This window comes from Myotis daubentonii, chromosome 19 (genome assembly GCF_963259705.1).
Source record: "Myotis daubentonii chromosome 19, mMyoDau2.1, whole genome shotgun sequence".
NCBI classification, from domain to species: Eukaryota; Metazoa; Chordata; class Mammalia; order Chiroptera; family Vespertilionidae; genus Myotis; species Myotis daubentonii.
Genome location: NC_081858.1, coordinates 7,523,159 through 7,541,877, shown reverse-complemented (window position 1 = coordinate 7,541,877; position 18,719 = coordinate 7,523,159). Strand labels below are relative to the sequence as shown.

At 43.1% G+C, this 18,719-nt stretch overlaps 1 protein-coding gene across 3 annotated transcripts in view; it reads left to right on the top strand.

The window, feature by feature from the left end:
• Positions 1-18,719, top strand: part of FBXW8 (F-box and WD repeat domain containing 8) — a 119,583-nt gene that overhangs the window by 31,145 nt on the left and 69,719 nt on the right. For all 3 annotated transcript variants that reach the window (XM_059676679.1, XM_059676680.1, XM_059676681.1), the window contains exons 3-4: positions 1,879-2,043; positions 5,728-5,816. In XM_059676679.1, the coding sequence (XP_059532662.1) occupies positions 1,879-2,043; positions 5,728-5,816 (254 nt within the window). The remainder of the gene's footprint in view (positions 1-1,878; positions 2,044-5,727; positions 5,817-18,719) is intronic.

Sequence of the window (18,719 nt, the reverse complement as noted above, 5' to 3'; positions counted from 1 at the left end):
TGCAGATTCATTCTGAATGTAAAGAACTCCCTTACTGGTTTTTAAATTTTTATAGTTTTAAAGAAAAATTTATGAGAATTTCATGTGGCTTATGTCTTTTATTCTAGTAGTATGATATATTACATTGATTTTTATATGTTAAACCAACCTTGCATGCTGAGGGAGATTGCATTTAGTCATGGCATATAATCCTTTTCATATATTGCTGGATTCAGTTTGCTAGTATTTTTTGAAGATTTTTGTGTATATTCATAAGGAATATTGGTTTGTAGATTTCTTGTGATGTGTTTGTGTGGTTTTGGTATCAGGGTAATACTGGCCTCCTAGAATAAGTTGGAAACTGTTCCTTCTTCTGTTTTTTGGAAGAGTTTGTAAATGACTGGTGTTAATTCTGCCGTAGGCAGCTGCAGTGTTCAACAGTTGTCCCTTATTGTTTTTGACAAATGCCCTGGAGATAGGATAGAGCGCTCTGAGTCAGGTCAGAAAAAGACAGTCCTTCAGAATAGAGCTTTAAGCCAGCTGCCAGCCAGGTCAAATGGTGACAGTTCTCTGGGGTGGCACCTTTGAGGAGCTGTAAATCCATCTGGCCCTTCCAGTGGCTGCAAGACTGTTAGTTTTCACAGCTACCATGGAGCTGAAGGAGGAGGATGGGATTAGCGTAAAGTAAAACAAAACAGAAGTTACGCTTCTTACCAAGATTCAGCCACTTTTCTGAATAAATGCTCCTCAAAATGTTGCAAGCCTTCAGTTAATTTCTAGAGTAATGAAAAACTTGATTTTGACACTTTCTGGCAGCATTCTTCTTGCTTTTACGGAGGAGCAGATTTTTGGAGATCTTTATTCTGCAATTCCAAAAGTTAACTCCCTACCAGTTCTTCATTAAGGGAGGCCTCCTTGTGCAGTGCGGTGTGCCATGCACGGGCTGCATGCTCGCCTCATTCTGTTTTGTGTACTTTCTTGTCTGTGTATTTGATGTCCTGAAGTGGCCCTGAGGGAGTGTTAAGGAGCACAGGTTACTGTAAACCACTGGTCACAACTCTTACTCGACTAGAAGTGAGTCAGATGGACTGTAAGCAGAATGTCTAGCAGACCCAAGATCACGTTATCCACTGGATCCGTTTCTCGTCTTGCCAGCGGAGTTCATCTTTTGCAGTCTGCCCCACTTTGTACATTATCCGGTGGTGAAATAAATTCATCGTTCCCCTCAGTTGGGGTTGGAAGACAAAGAACTAATAGCTAAAACGGCCATTTCCTCTGGATACTGTTGGGATTTGAAATTCAGTCCAGACATAACATTAATTTCTCTATATCAGATCTTACAGTCCTGGTTAACAGCTTGAGTTTTCTGTTAAATATTTCTTAAGGTACACATTTAAAATCTAAGTTTTCACACATAACATAAATTTGAAATTCTCAGAGGAGCAGAAGTTTTAAGTTATGGATATTTATTTTATTACTGCTTACATTTCAGAGTCCATCGGTCTCTAGCTCTATAAGGCGGAAATACAAGTGCCTATTGGTAAAAAATAAAGCGTTTCTGTTCTAAAAAACTGCGTGTGATTGTACATCTATTAACATGCTACAGCGTGTAGTTTTTGCCTTTTATGTATTTGTGTATTTTTCCTCTTATATAATACTTTAACCAAGTAGTCTAAAATGTGATATTAGATGACAATACAATTTTGAAATCTTGAAAGATAAAACTGGAAACATTTGCTTGTTGTTGTGTTTTTTTCCCCACCTCGGAGTGTTTTGTTAATGAGACATTTTATACTGCCATAAACCCAGGGCAATAATAAAGGTGTTGATTGATTTTTGGATGACAACGGGCTTCTCTAATTGCAGGGTTTGACATTTGTGTCACTTCTGCTGCTTTAGGTGAGCAAGACGTGGAAGGTGATTGCAGAAGATGAAGTGCTCTGGTACCGGCTGTGCCAGCAGGAGGGGCACCTTCCCGAGAGCAGCATCTCCGATTATTCTTGCTGGAAGCTCATCTTCCAGGAGTGCCGAGCCAAGGAGCACATGTTAAGAAGCAACTGGAAGGTAGGCAGTGGCCAGTATTGCCTGTAGAAGAGTAGCTTACAAGGACTCGGGAATCCAAGCCCGGGATTAATCACCGAGTCCTGCTAATTACAGCCTGAGGTTAACTGCCAAAAGCATAAGAGAGGATGATGGTGAACGCCTCTTCTGCTGTTGGTGACTTGTTGCCCATTTTGTTCGCCACTAGTGTCTCTACCTCTGTTTCCAGCCACACTGTTTGGGAGCATCCTGTTGTTTCCAGGACAGGAAGGGTGAGAGAGAGGCCAGGCACCTCCCTCGACGGGTAGGGTCTTGGGTGTAGTGCTCAGTGCAGCCCCCTTCACTTTCACCATCTCTCTGGAAGGACCAAGAAAGCAAAGGCAGCACCTGAATACAAAAGAGGAGCTATTTTCAGGAAATGTCAGAGGGAGATTATTAAACGTCTCTAAGCACTATCTTCTCTTCCCTCACATAACCTACTGGCTTACTTCCATCACATTTATCACTTCAAAATCTCTACAGAAATATTAGATCACAGCTAAGAATGTTCAGAGTGAAGCGTTTCTGAAGGAATAACTATCAAGAGTAGTGTTGCCTAAAGGTGCTTGAGGCATGACCAGACAGCAGTGTGGTGGTTGTCTCTTCGCACCTGGCTAGCTGGGTAGTCAGTCGTGTCGGGGGCACAGAACCATTCCCCTTCCTTTCCCTTAAAGGCCAGCCCTAATGGACTCTGAGATGAACAAGCCTTTGCTCATTATGATGGTGACATATTGCCTGTGTGCAATCAGGTTATGCCAGTCACCTCATAACCTGATCAGTGACTGATGCTCTTGATCTGGGCAGCCTCCTACAGTTTCTAGCCAAGTTAATAAGAGCAGTGGTTCTCGAAGTCAGGGTTTCTCCACCCAGCACTGGTGACACTGGGCTGGATAGTTCTTGTGGTGAGGGCTGTCCTGTCACTGTAGGGTGTTGACCAGCACCTGTAGTCTCTACCTGGTAGATGCCAGTAGCATTTCTCTTTCTCTCCCAGCGGTGACAACCAAAAATGTCTTCGAATATCTTCAAATGTCCCCAGGAGGCAAAATTGCTCCTGGTTGAGAACTACCTTTCTAAGGGGAGTTAGCATAGCTATACTTTCTTAGGCCATGAAGACAACCACTGCTAAAAAAAACCCATACTGGTCCACGGTTTGCTTCCTCACCAGATAATAAACTCATGTGGAGGGACCCGTAGTCCTCTTGCCAGTGTGCTTGAGTAAGGTCTGTGAGGGACATACGCGAGAGACAAAGCTGCTTAGACAGGCGTGGGGGGTTGTGGGGGCGGGCAGAAAGTAGACGGTCTACCGCTGGTAGGAGGCGCTGTAATTGAATGAAAACTAAGGCCTTTCTGTCTGAGAAGAAGGGATACTTTTGAGGTTTGTGAGTGTGAGAGCTGCAGATATTCAGTGTGCCTGGCTCCCATTCAGAGGTGTCAGCCCCTGAGAGAGAAGGTAGCAGCTACGTTCTTTGTTTTCTCTTTGTATTAGAAAAAGCAAGAGGGGAGGCAGGTACAGCTTCCCATTCAGGCCAGAGGTGGCAGAAGTGAAGATCTAAAGACCCACCTCATAGCATCTGGCACTCAGTAACAGTGTACAAGTTCCATGCAGCTTAACTGAGCGTCTACCTGTTGTTTTTCTCTTACGAGCACAAAGCCCTCTGTTTGGTAAGTGCTCAATAAATAGTTGTCGTTTGGATGAACTGGAGTCTTAACTGCAGGCAGCATGTGAGGGAGGCTTCTCTTTGGAGTGTCTTGGACTCATTTTTCTGACAGTATTACCAATGACTACACAAGTGAAATGTCAAATGATAAATATTAGCTGTAGTGATGGGTTTCTCATTGTGATTCTAGAATGAAAGAAAGCCCTATCAGAGCGTGAAAAGCAGTGTTAGAGCAAGTCGCTTTACCTTTGTGTGCCTTTGTTTTCTTATCTCTAAGTGAGGCTCAGAGCAGCCCTGCTCAAAAGGGGTGTGGGAGGAGGACTGTCTAATGATGTGTCTAACGCTCCTGCAGCGCGTGGCTCACGTCCAGTGCTCAGTGAGCAGTGGCTGGAGAAGCTCACAGGCCTTTGCATGAAGAGCCCGTGGTTTGGTGCTCTTCGTGGTTGACTTCAGGATGAGCAGGTGATTTGGTTTGGTATCTCCTAGGTCAGTGCCTGGGGAACCTGAGAACGGATCCCAAGGTTCTTAGATATTTCTACATAGTAACTGCATGAACTTACTTGGACGTGCAATTCAGTGCTATCATAGAAATTATTTGATAAGCTGGTTATGGTGGCTCTAGTATTCCTTTTCCTGGTTTTTGCAGTAACTCTTCTTACTCTGGCCTCTAGGATTTCTCTAAGACCAGAGTACCAGTGTGAGGTTGCAGCCCATGGGGTGGGGGCGCAGGGAGCCACATGGCAGACATTAGTAAATGCCCTAAGCACGCAGGTTTTGATTAGGCCCTCTCCTTTTCTTTCACTACCTCATCCCTAAAAAGAGCTTTGCTATTCTTGTGATTTTGTTCATGGCCCTCGCACAGAAGAGACTCAGGTCCTTCCTTTCCATCCCCATGTGTCCACTATCAGGACAGCTCTACTGGAATGTGCTAGTCTTGTTGCTCAGCCTTGGACTTGGTCTTCAAGGGAGATCATCATGCAGATTATCTTATACAGTGCCTGGAATTTAGCCACTTAAATGTTTTTAATGAAATGAATGTCACCAGCTGTCTCCTAATAATATGAGTAGTAATAAGAGTAGCTACCATTTATTGAACACTTGCTGTATGCTAACAACTGTGCTTAGCACTTATACAGCACTTATACACACTCTTTCTATCCTTGGTCCAGTACAGCAAAGCTGAAGTTATGGTTACTTGGATGTTCTTGAATACCTTTATTCATGCTTACTTTTGGCTTAATTATTCTACTCTTCCCAACATCGCACATGTAAATATTCCTTTAGATTCCCTTTTTCTTATTTTTAAAATAATTATATTATGTCTACATTTGGATTGATAATGATTGCCATGGTACAAATAATTCAAGTCAGAAAGGGACATACAGTGAAAGATACATCTTTTTCTCGCCTCTCTTCACTGACTACCTGGTTCCTTCCTTAGGAGCAGCCAGTGTTATGGGTCTTAGGGTTTCCTTTAAATACTGTTCCCATGAACCTCTGACCTCTCAATCAGGAACAATGTCTTTCTTCCTTTTCCCCATCCTGATTTTTTCTCTTTGTGTATACTTTTTCATTTTATTTAGCAGGTTGTTTATAAGTGTTGTTAACAGGTAAAATAATCCTTAAACACTTTCTCTCCTCTGAATGGAACTTTTTTATACACTTTATATAATTTCTTGAGACTTGCCACATTCAGCCTTCTGTGGATTATAGTTATTTGTGCTCACATATTTCCTTCATATCCCCTTGAGGATGACGGGGCAACATCCCACACCCCCTCTAGTTCATTGCGTGTGTGTGTGTGTGTGTGTGTGTGTGTGTGTGTGTGTGTGAACTTGTAAATGCTAACAGCTTAATATACTGTCTGTCATCTTGGTCCTTTTGAATGTCCAGATAACTTTGAACACAGTACATGCTGTAAAAAGTCACTGGGGAGCGTAGGTGAAAGCGACATGCTTTGTCTCTGCTGTCCACAGAATAACGTACCCTACACCCCCTTTTCCTTATGCAGAATCGCAAGGGAGCCGTGAGTGAGCTGGAACACATTCCTGATGCTGTTTTATGTGATGTGCACTCTCACGACGGTGTTGTCATTGCTGGGTAAGCTAGGATAGTTTTTCACTTAACACTCTGTATCCTAAGGTCTTTTCGTTTTTCGTGTACCCCCTCTAAGTCCCAGTGACATTGTCCTCCCTGGGGAGCACGTGCTTTCGTATAGATGGCCCATGTTGGGAGGACTCCATTCTCCGGGATTGGAGAACTCTGAAGTTAGAATGGTGCAGAGCAGATCTGTCTCAGTATGTCTTTCCTAGCTTTAAAACCACTCTTGTGGCAGGTTATGTTAGATTTTCATTAAGGCCAACAGTTTGTATTTTATGAAGACATAAAAAAGTCAAGCAAGAATAATACATGTTGGCACAAAGAGGTCCTGCTCTTGTGCTCTTGTTCTGAAGCTTTTATTACTGAGGAAGGCCTGTGGCCACACACAGTTTCCCTTCCCCACCACACAGTGCCTATTTGCTTTTTATTTGTCTCTGTGGCCAAGAAATTTAATTTTAGCTTCTGTAGATTCCTTTGGCTTCTGTTCTAAAAACCACTTTCATGAATTCTTCATATTTTACTACAGAGATGTGTTTATGTATTTCGTTAATGTATAATAAGAAGGTCAATTTTCTTTTTCGGATGAAGATATTTTGAACTAGATTCTCACACTGTATACTTAGTGCTATAGAAACCAGGACATTTAAACTTCTCAGTCTGGATTGGCTTAGGCGTGAGCCACCCAGGAGAGGCGCCTACCTGGCAGAAAACAAAAACAAACCTTGGCCTTGACAACTTAGTAATAGTCAAGTTTTTCTTTTAAGAAAAATCTCTCCTTAAGAAGCATTCCTTAAAGAGCACCACTTGAATTGAAATTGCAGTCAGATTATTTTAATATTTTGTGGCATGCAATGCCTATGAAAAAGTCTTTTTGCTTTAAATGAGATATGCCTATGAGGAACCCTTATTTTCTTTTTTAGTTTTGTTTCATTTTATTTCAATTTTTTTGTAAGTGCAATTAAAAATTTTTTTTCCCATTACAGTTTACATTCTAGTAGCACTATAGAATTACTAGAGGCCTGGAGCACGAAATTCATGCACAGGTATGGTCCCTAGGCCTGGCCTGTGATCAGGGCCATCTTCCCTGGCTGCCCACAGTGGGACCCTCCCTCCACCCCCACCCCCGGTTCCCCGTTCACCATCGGGTGATCGGAGCCTGCCGGCTAGGGAAAGGGACCAAGAGGCGGTCAGTGCGCCTCATAGTGACTGGTCAAGTGGTTGTTCTGGTCGTTCCGCCATTAGGGTCAATTTGCATATTACCCTTTTGTTATATAGGATTATTTTAGAAAGCTTAACAGACCAGGAATCTAGACTTCATCCATCCAGTGCGGCTTTGGGCTTCTGCCCCCACTGCTCAAGTGTGGACCCAACAGCTCCTGATATAAAAGGTCCTTTCCTCCCACCAATTCTAGGTTCCATGTTAACTGTGAAAGGGACTTCTGTCATTCTAGCTTGAAGGGGTCTTCTAATGTCAGAGACCTTTGAGGACAGAATGTGGAGATTGGACTGAGAGAGTCATAAAAGAAATTAGAAATAAAGGAGACTTTAATCTCAAAAGCCAATTGTGACTTTCTTATCTGGACATGGACCTCACAAAGGCCGGCCGGTGCCAGTCCTTTTTTCCTGCCTCTGTGTTCCCTGGAGGCCCGCTCAACATTGCAGATTCTACAGCACAAAGCAAAACGATGGCAGTTTGTGGATCGATAAGATGAAACTTGATCTGTGGGTCAGAGAGGCTCCTCACAGCTCCTCTTTCTAAGAGAACCTTACGTTTATGGCCTCGCATCAGATACTTCATATCTTGCTTGTGTGTAGAGCATCTTGTGTTTATCATTAAAATTTTATCTGGTGGTTACGATGCTTGTTTTCTGGGTCAGGTCTTGAATCCCTTTTCATTTGAGACAGCGGTGTTTGTGGTTACCTCATTCCCAATCAATGTTGTATTCACCAGGCTTTCTACAGTTATGTATCTCCAAGGAGCTTCTTAAAGAGACAGAGTGCACCTCATCATTTCTTTCTCTTCTGCTTATCTTGCTTATATTTTCCCCCTTCCTTTCTCTCTCTCTTTTTACACAAGTAAAATTTAGTTTGTATAGCTAGAGCTGAACTATGTAACATTTTGGCATGTAAGCCTAATAAATATATTTCATACAATTGATAGAGAGCAGAGACTCTTGGAAAGCCTCTTGCTTCTTTCCATCTTTTCAATCCTGTGTGTCAGTGTTCGTGGTGGGCAGTCACATTGTTGAGGCCTACACTAATTTTTATTATGTTAAACTTAGAGTTACCCAATCTTGGTGGTTCTTTATTCTCTTTTCACACAGACCCAGGGTAACCTTCCGATGCTCATTCACTCATAAGCTCACCTGAGACACTAGGGTACCTATCAGGCAAACAGGACCTGGGCCCTGCTTACTCGAGGCTTGTTTTTCCAGCAGAGGAAACACATCATTCTCAAAGGTTGGGTCTTTCACATGCTGGTCCGTCAGTCTTTGCTGCCCTTACTCTCTCATGGATGATCATTTCTGTTACCCTTTCCTAATGTTACAGGATTTACCAGGCGACCGAAAAACATGCATAGTACCTGGAGATACAGGAAAAACCCAGATGTTTCACACATACTAGTATAGTGACTCAGGGGGTCAGTTCTCCAAATCCTGAGTAAGCCAATATGAAGGAAGCTTTCTCTTTATCCCCTTTGGTTTCTTTGTCCCCCAAATAAGGATCAGACTTCCGGACCTTTCGCGGGCTTTGCAAAAAGCCCCGTGTGTTGGGATGGGGGCCGTGAGACCACACTTAAAGGCCTGGCCTGGCGCCAGCACTGATAGCCCCCTTTGGGGGTTGTTATTGTTCATGGGTTATGGCCTCTGTAAATGGAAGTATTAAGGTAAACAGGTCCTGCAAGACCAGATAATTAAAGAAGGGGCAGTGACTAGACCAGGGGTGGGCAAACTTTTTGACTCGAGGGCCACAATGGGTTCTTTAACTGGACCGGAGGGCCGGAACAAAAGCATGGATGGAGTGTTTGTGTGAACTAATATAAATTCAAAGTAAACATCATTACATAAAAGGGTACGGTCTTTTTGTTTTAGTTTTATTCATTTCAAACGGACTGGATCCGGCCTGCGGGCCGTAGTTTGCCCGCGGCTGGACTAGACTATAGGCTAACAGGAATGTGCATTAGGGATACAGAGTCAGGCTGCTAGCCCCCTACCTCCACCCCAAATGTCTTATTTTCCTCATCATTAATGTTCTAAGTCCTTTGAAATTTGTTTCCAACCCACTTTTCTCCTCATTACTCTCCTCAGTGTACCTTTGGATTTTTCTACACTGTTCTAATTAGTTACCTCTGACCACATCTTTTAAAAAATGGAAATGTAATTTACATACCATAAAATTCAATCTTTAAAATGGTATGTCAGTGATTTTGGTTTATTTACAAGGTTGTGCAACCATCCACCATTACCTATGATGAACATTTTCATCGCCCCCAAAAGAAACCCAGTCCCCATTCTTTAAAGCCCAATTCGAGTCTTGTCCCCACCATAGATGTTCATAGCACTCTTGCCGGTGAACCCCCTCACCTCCACACCAACATCTCCCCTTCCCATCTCCCAGGGAAATGATGAGCTGCAGCTGATAGGGCATCTAACCCTGTGGCCTCACGGTTTCCCCAAAACACTTTTGCTTTATATTGTTATTTTAACTTTACAGCCATGTATATTCTTTCCAGTTTATTTTTATTTATTTATTTATTTTTATTGCTTAAAGTATTACAAAGAGTATTACATATGTCTCCTTTTTTTCCCCCCCGCCTTTGACAATCCCCTGGCCTCCCCTACCCCCCAGTGTCTTATGTCCATTGGTTATGCTTATATGCATGCATACAAGTCCTTTGGTTGATCTCTTACCCACCCCCCTTTTCTTTCCAGTTTATAAGCATCTTTTAAAACTGGCAGTGGCATGTAATATTTCATTAATGTCCATATAGTACTTACACATCATTTTGTCTGAAGTTAGCATTAAAATTTAATATACAGGCTGTTTCTCCTCCATCTATATTCTACATTACGTAAGAAAACTGGAGAAATTCCTAATTTCTCTTGTCTGTTCTCAGATTCCTTAGTTTTTGCAACTTAGAATCATATGATTTTATTTATTATTTATTTAGTTATTCATTTTAAATATACTTTTATTGATTTCAGAAAGGAAGAGAGAGAAACATCAGTGATGAGAGAGAATCATTGATTGGCTGCCTCCAGCACGCCCCACACTGGGGATCGAGCCTGAAACCCGGGCATGTGTCCTCAACTGGAATTGAACCCGGGACCCTTTAGTCCGCAGGCTGACGCTCTCTCCACTGAGCCAAACTGGCTAGGGTGAATCATATGATTTTAAACCTGGAAGGCATGTTAGAGATTGTCTATTCCCAAACACTCATTTTGTGTGAGATAACTGGTCCAGAGAGGTCCAATGAGCCAGGATTGGCACGCGTGCCCTGGACCACTGTGCTGTCCCTCTGCAGTGTCCACACGTAGAGCCTGCAGCGGGGCTGCCATCGCCAGCCCTCCTTTGTCTTTCTGACTGCTTGTCTGTTATAGTATCATTTTTGTTTTTCTTTTGTGGCACGCATCTTTCTTTTCTGTTAAAAATAAAAGCAGCAATAAAGCCATGCTGTTTTTGTAAAACTGTTAGAAAGTGGAGAAGAAAGCCATCTAAATCTTTGCATGCTAACACAACTCTGGTTATGGTTTTTGATGTGTGTAGTTTATTTTTCAGTAGGTTTTTAAAATACATATTTTTACATAATATAATCATAGCCTACATTACACTTTGGCCTTCCCCCTCACTAAACTGATGTTTTTTTCATGTTATTGCATACATTTCATTACATTCTTTATTTGTTGCAGAAGCTCCTAGGATATAATTATATCCTAATTTTCTTACTCATTTACCTAGTACTAGACAATTCATTTCATGTGTTTTGTTATTATACGGTGTGAATATTTTCTGTATAGAGGTTTTCAGATTTTTCCATTTTTAGTACTGTAAATCATCTTATTTAAAAACTATAAAACACATGCTTATTATAGAAACTTTGAATTCCATAAAAGCGGGTAAAGAGTTAAAGTTCTTCCATTACCCTCCCCTAATCTAATTGTTTTCCTAGGCTAGAGTCCCATAAGTGGAGTCGATAGATTTAGAAGAATGAATTCTAGGTTAAATTATTTTAAATTGCCTCATAACCCTCAGCTTCTTTCTAATTTAACTTTTTGGGTTGACGTCTAAACCATCCCTCAAGCCTGCTCTCTGGAATGAACCTGCTTTCCATGAATATCATAAATATCAGAGTACACGCCCCTTGTTCACTACCCACATCTTAGCCTCCTGCAGGCGGGCTTCCTTCCCAGCCCTCCCACTGAGCTACCCTCTCACATTCCCAGGGCGTCGCAAACCAATGGCCTGTTCTTGCCCCATCCCCTTCGGCCTCTTGGTACTGTTTGCTCTTGTTGACTGGACTCCTCTTAAAATGTGGAGCCCATGAATTGATAATCTTTGTACCCTCAGGCCCTAACACCAGTCCTAGCACCTAGGAAACTGGAGGGGAAAGAAAACTCCTCATATGTCTGAGACCCTGCACTCTCTGAGCTTCCTCACTGCATCTCTGACCAGCCTGCCTCCTGCCCTGGCCTTCCTCTGGCCTTTCTGCGCCCATTTGGCCCTTTAGCACATTCCCAGAAACTGCCTGAGCCAATTGTTTTCTTTGTTGTTAGGTAAGTGAAGTTCCTTCAACCGTGACTAAGTCATTCAGACACTGCCTTTACTTCGATTTTCCAGCTAAAATTTCCTATTTCTTTAACTTGAGAAAACTTTGTGTTGCAAAGCCACCAATCTCTATACAATAAGCCACCTGTCTGTTTCTCTTGGGGTTCAGCCTCTGGCTGCACTTTCTCTGGGATCTGATATCACTCCTGAAATATCATGAGGTCCCTGTGTGCTTCCCTTGTATTTACAAAAAGAGATGTTATCTAGAAAGTTTGTTGTTAATAAGTGATCAGAAAGTGTGTTTTTTGTTTGTTTCTTTCTTTGTTTTATTTTGGTTTTTGGTGGTGATAGCTCTGAGAATTTTAGAGTGTTTTTCAAATTATGTTTATCACTGAGGAAAAGGGTGAAGAAACGAGGCTATGAAAGCATCCCTGCGCTGTTCTGTGATGCCCAGGCCACTCTTGCTTCCCAGGTGCACTGTGTGGAGGGAAGAGTGTTGAAAACAGATGATGTCATGAGTTCAAAGAGGTCACATCACAGAACCCGAGATGTAGGTCTAGGTATAATTTGCCAGAAGCATATTTCCTGTGCTGCCACCTAGTGAAGGAGAGCATCTCAGGTAAAACTTACAGGAGAAAGTCAGACCTGGGTCACTGGAGGCCTTGTGAGCTCTGCTCTGCTAACCATGAAGCTATTAGCCCATCAAAAGCTTTTATCAGAGGCCCAGGAGTGTGGTGGTGTTTTGCTATAAACTCCCTCCTCACTGTTATTAAGATTCCTAAGTGTGAAGCCTGTCACTTTGCATAAGAAAGCACCCTTTTCTGTTTACATTATAGGACCATTTCCCCCACTTTTGGTTTTTAGAATGTCAGGCACTGTCTTTGTATTGAGGTTTTTCTCAGTACTCCTAAGTGGTTTTCCACTGATAGGATATGCCTTTTTAGGATACAGTCCCCACCTTTACTACAACAGTGACTCACTGGGTCCATGTTTTTCCTCTGCCTAGTGTGGGTGGAGGGAAAAATGTATCATTTAATGTTGCAAAAGATTAGCTCTCTCCTTTCCCTAAAAATACTCAGTGGTCCCATTTGCTCTCATGCCTTTTATCCATCTCCATTCCCTTCAATGCAAGCGTGCCACATCGCTCTCAAGTAGCCAAGTGACTTCTGACTGTCGTGGTTTTCATTTTTATCAGCTCTGTCTGTCCACACAACCTGGACATCAGATGTGAGAGGGTTTCCAGTCTTCTTAGATAGGAAGCAAAATTTTGAGCTAATTTATATATGCACTGAATCTCTGGTTGGTTCAGTTTGCCTAGTGGCACTTACAGTAGAATGTTAGCCTTATTCTTAGCCACTTTTTCCTCCAGTTATTCCAATAATTAAAAATGTGCCTTTGTATTGACCAGGTACCGTGCCAAAATATGGCTTTGATCAGAAATAATGTATATTTGCCCTGAATTTTTAAAATATTTTCTATTCAGGAGCCAAAGACCTCAAGGGTGGTGTAGTCAATACTCTACTAGTTTCATGTTGATATGGAATTTTTGGACTGGAACCTGGATTCTTTGTCTGCTGGAGTTGTAGAATGAATCCATGGACAGAGGGTAGTATAGCAAAGGTGGAGATTTATTGAAGAACAAATACAGACTCCCACTTGGGGAGAGGGAAAGAATCCCACAGAATGGACTCCCACGTGGGAAGAGGGAAAAGGGTCCCACAGACTTCCTGTTTCCATCTACACTAATAAAAGAGAAAGATGCAAATTGTACCTTTGTGACGCCCACCAGCCAATCAGGAGTGCGTATGCAAATGAACCCAACAAAGCTGGTGGGTTCATTTGTATACGCAGGTGCTGAGCTGCTGGGGGCTGGGTGGGACGCTTGCTGATGACGCAGGCGTTCCGCACTGCCCCAGCCTCCCCGCACTGCCCCAGCCGCTCCAGGCCTCTGGGCAGCGTGGGAAGGCAGAAAGGTGGCTCCAGCCGGAGCGGAGGTGGTGCCGACAGCCAGGGGAAGGAAGGCCCATTCTTGTACGAATCTTCATGCATCGGGCCTCTAGTGGTTTATAAAGGCTGCAGTTCCTGTGTCCTGATATCCCCTTTTGAATTGGTTACTATAGTGATTCCTGAGGCCCTCCTCCCTCATAGTCATGCCATTCCTTCTGGGCTTTCTTCCTCCTCCTTTATTTTGTAAATATAGACCTTTTTTGGTTACTTCCAGTTCCCTTGTCTTAAGGAAATAAAGCTGCACCTGGCTTGCTTGTGTTATGGAGATGTACCTTCTCCCAGTCTGTAGCCCTGTGTTTTTCCATGGACCACAATTCTAAAAATTCCCGAAGCCTGCCTATAGTCCCCTAAAGTTCCTGTTTCAATGTAAATGAATAAAAATGGGTAATACCTGGGACTTCTTTGCAGCTCTTCAGATAACAGGTGTTTTTTAAATACAAACTGGTGATAAAAGTTGCATTAGGCAAATGTCACCCCATATTTATATTTACTAAGTCATACTTTGTCTTTTTCTTTAAAAACACACACACACAAAACTCTCTCTTGTCAGTTTCCCTTTCAACCTCATTTTATATTGATTTTGTGCTGCTGCTTATTATGGCATTGGTCTGCTTCCCATAAGGAATTTGATCATTACCCGTTAGGGACCTCTTTTTAAAAATACTTTTAAATTTATTTATTTTCTGCTGTGAGGTATACATGCTCTTCTGGTAAATAAGTCTGAGGTAAGATATTGATAAGAGATGAGAGGACAGCATTGCATTTATTATGTCCTTAATGAAGGAGCTCCAGAATGTCCTTAATAAATACTGGTGAACTCATGACTGCATTTATCCATCTCTGGTTCTCCAAGGAATAATGGGAAGGGCCACAGCTACAATAACTCCGCATAATCATCATTGACTCTGGCTCTATTGATTGTGATTAACCAAGATGTATGGAAAACAGTTTTAAGTGTGTAGTGCATGTATCTCGTAAGGTCCATTAAGATGTTCATTATTTTTCAATTGATGCGTCTTAAGCTGCACTTGATGTTTGTAGGAGTGCATTTCCACAAAAAGACTGCACTGTGGGACTGAGTTCATTTTGTTAATTGCATAATACAACACAGTCATGTTTCATAGAAAACAGTAAATACTCTTGATTTCATTGATTTGTAATCTTTGGTATTGCTAACGAAAGGATGGAGTATGTGAGTAGTTCTTAAAACCTCCACACATTAAGGGAATAAATGTTTCTTGCGATGTGGGTGCTGTACTGTTAGGGGCCTCTGCCTAATTGCTCTGTAGGCTTTAAATCACTTCATCGTGTAAGTTTTAAGTCAGGAGCTTCATTCAACATTTACAAGCACAGATGAATGCTGCAGACACATCTCTTGCTTGTGGCAAGGATATCTCCCTTGCTCACAGCCTGACCCAGGGATATAGACAGCGTGGGGGATGGTAGAGTAGGGGACGATCAGGGCACTGGAACGCGCTGGGAGAGACACCTACAGGCTCAGAGTCAGCTGGGTTTCTCCTGGGAAGTGACTTCTCAGCTGAGTCTGGAAGGATGGTTAGGAGTTGGCCAGGGAGAGTTTAGTATGGGGCAGAGATGCAAATAACTTGTAGGTATGCTGCCACTCCTCACTCCCAAACCGACACTGGGCATTGATAACCCTTTATAGCATTTATTGATCTGGTGAGCTGGATGGAATACAGCTCAGAATCCTTCTCAACACAGGGCGGTAGGCAACCACTAGTAATTTATTGGATTTGACACACAAATGAAACCATTTGCTGTTCCTGGTCTGAGGCCTCACTCATAACAAGGCTCCTTTTGGCTGCTGAGTACCTGGTCAGAATAGAATCATGACTTTTTTGGGGGGTGGGGAGCTGCATGAGTATGGCCCTGTAGAGGGTGAAGTTTTACCATCCACTACATATGTCCTCCCACATCACCTGTGAAGCAGGTGTGGGAGGCACCATTGCATCTGCCCAGCCACACTCCTTGCCAGCATCCTGAGCTTTTGTGTTATTGCTGTTGGCTTCTTGCCTTCCAGTTGAGATACAGTGGTAGAATTGATGAGTTAGGGTCAGGGGCTGTGTCCTGCAAGCCTGAGTCACAATATTGAAAACAATAAATTCCTTATATTGCACTTAAATGGGGATGGTTCTTAAAAGCTGTATTAGTTTAAAGACACTTCATCGTAGGAGATGGAGTGGCTTGTTGGCTAAGCAGCAGATTGAAAAAAGCCCAAGAACCTGTTTTGATCCCAGCTGTGCCACTAAAATGTTTCTGTGACCTTGGGTAAGTCACTTAACCCCATTTCCAGCTTCCTTAAATCAAAACAACCCCCAGGTTATTATGAAGAGCTTCGACAAACATTGTTTTTAGCAAAGAAGACCTGACACCTGCAAGCAAAATGAAACCATGCCCCGCCTCTCTCACCCTGCTGGACATTTATATGAAAAGAAAGGTTAAAGGTCGTTTTTAGCTGTATGTCTTTCCTCTTTTTCTTCCGGTCTTTTAGTCCAAATCAGTAGTCTGTTTATTGGAGACTTACAAGTTAATGAAAGCTCTTTGGTGATAAATCATTTTAAATTGGCAATTGCTCTGGCGTGCTGAGCTTGAGAGAGGCTCTATTCCCATTCTTTCAACAAAAAATCAGCTGTGGTCTGTGACCCATTTATTTGGAGGTAAACTCAGCCTTTCCAAGCATAAAAAAAGATGGCGAAGGCATACAGTTTCACTGGCCCGTGCCATGGGCTGGGACATCCTTACTGCTTTGGAAAAGGCTGCTTCTTCATTGTTTCTTTAGTGCTCTTCCATTAGTTGCAGTTGTACTTTGCACGGGCACTAATTAGAGAGCCATCAACATTGGGGTCCAAAGGCTTACTGACAATGCAGCTGTCATAGTGGTGTCTGAATTGGTTGAGTATAATTGCCATTAGGCAGCAATAAAGACATCTGGAGCTCTGGAGAAAAATCAGCCCTTTTCCCTACCTTGCTTGGATGTCGGTTCTTGCTTCTCCTGGCCAATGTGCTAAGTGCTTGTAGATCACATTTCGGGTTGGGTCCAGGTCCCTCTGCCCCTACCAATGTTTCACCCTGGTGAAAACGTGTTTCTTTAGCATTGAGTCCCATTGCCACTGCTGTGGTTGCTTTTACCCGTGTTAGATTTTAGAACCTGCAATGGAGGCATCACGCTATTTATTCTCCGCTCCTATCATGAAAGAGACGTAAAGTCTTACATTTTGCTTCCTGAGTCATTTTGTAGCAAAACATTTGTGTTATTATCATGCTCGTTAGCCATGAAGAATGGAGTTAATTTCAGTGGCTATCTATGGACAACTTCATGTTTACTGAAATAATTTAGCTTATCTTGTGTTTTATAATTATTTTAATCAGTTTAGAAACACATGCAAAAATTCTAATGCATATTGATGTGTGCATTTTGGGTGTTTCATTGATCAATAGCACTGGAAGGTGGGCAGCAGATATGGAAGGAGGTGCCACTCAAACCATTTGAACTCAAATGTGGATGCCCCCTTTCCACCATTTGCTTATTGTTAGCTGTGTGTGAGGCACTGTGATGGAGGCTGTGGCATTGAGGTATGGCCTTCACGAGGACTTTACAGCGAGGAGCATGGAACGTACCAATGAATGCCGTTTCTTCAGATACGGGGCATGGTAGTTGGGTCAGAGAAGGCTTCATGGAGGAGGAGAGCCTTTGCTGGACCTTGAGGAGTTGGTGGACTTGGGGTAGGTCAGAGGTTCTCAATCCTGGCTGCACATTGGAAATATTGATGCCTGGTTCCACCTCCAGAGAGTCAGTTTTTGTTTTTGTTTTTAAATATTTTTATTGATTTCAGAGGGTAGGGAGAGGGAAAGAGAGATAGAAACATCAGTGATAAGAGAGAATCATCGCCTGCCTCCTGCACACCCCACACTAGGGATGGAGTCCACAACCCAGGCATGTGCCCTGACTGGGAATTGAACCATGACCTCCTGGTTCATAGGTCTACCCTCAACCACTGAGCCACATTGGCTGAGCCAGAGAGTCCGTTTTAATTGGTCTGGGGCGTGCTTGGGTATTGGGAGTCTTAAAAGCATTCCAGGTGATTCTATAATGTGCAGTCAAGGTTGAGACCCACTGGGCTGAGTGGGGAGGAGGGAAGGCTGTGAGCCGAGGTTCAGAGGCAAGAGTGTTCGGAAGCCAATGAATGGAGGCTGGCTCATGCTAAGGAAGGGTAGGAAATGAGGCTGGGAAGAGGAGTGGGCGCTAGGTTGTGGAGTGTTCTCAGTGCTAGGCTAGTAATTACAGCTTCATTCCATTAGGTGTTAAGGACTACGTATTTACAGAGGACTTCCTGGGTGTCCACTGCTCTTCCGGTCTGACAGTTCCAGTCACTGATCCACAGCTGTGAGCAAGACCCAGCCCCTGACTTCAGAAGCTTGTAGGTTTGTAGGGGAGACAAACAGTCAGATAATCACACACACACACAGTTGCCATGAGAGTAAGTCTAGGCTGTGTAGATCATAGGGCACATGGTCGAGGAGGGTAAAGGAGAAATGCAGGATGATTCATGGAGTCAAGCATTTTTGAGGACTTGGCTTGTGCAGGGTTGACTGGAGGTGGGAGAGGCTTAGATGTAGGGGGGCTGCCATGGTACAGCTATGAGGGCTCGAGGGGTGTAGATAGAGTGGCATTCCTAGGAATGAGAAGAAAGGATGCAGCGATTTGAACGTATATTGCAATGTGGGTAGTGGGCAAAAAAAAAAAAAAAAAATCACCAGCAAAAATAAGGAATTCAGCAACGGGCTACTTTGGTGGTGACTGAAACTTTTGAGGACTGCACGCATTTAACTTAAATTTGTGGAGTTGCAGCGAGAGTGGGACAACTTCATGGAAGAAAAGACTCGCCGGGATATTAGATGTTAACGGAGTGCTCTTCTCCATGGCATCTCTGCCCTCCCTCTCTCCTCTTCCCTAAGTAATGAGAGAGCAACACGTTGCATCTCACAGGTCACTGTTGTGGGATTCAGCAGTTTTCTAAGTTTTGTTTGGTTGTTGTTGTTTTACCTGGGACCTCATCATATAAAGGACTGGGGGTGGGGTGGAGCTCAGCCACTAAAATTCTCTCCTCT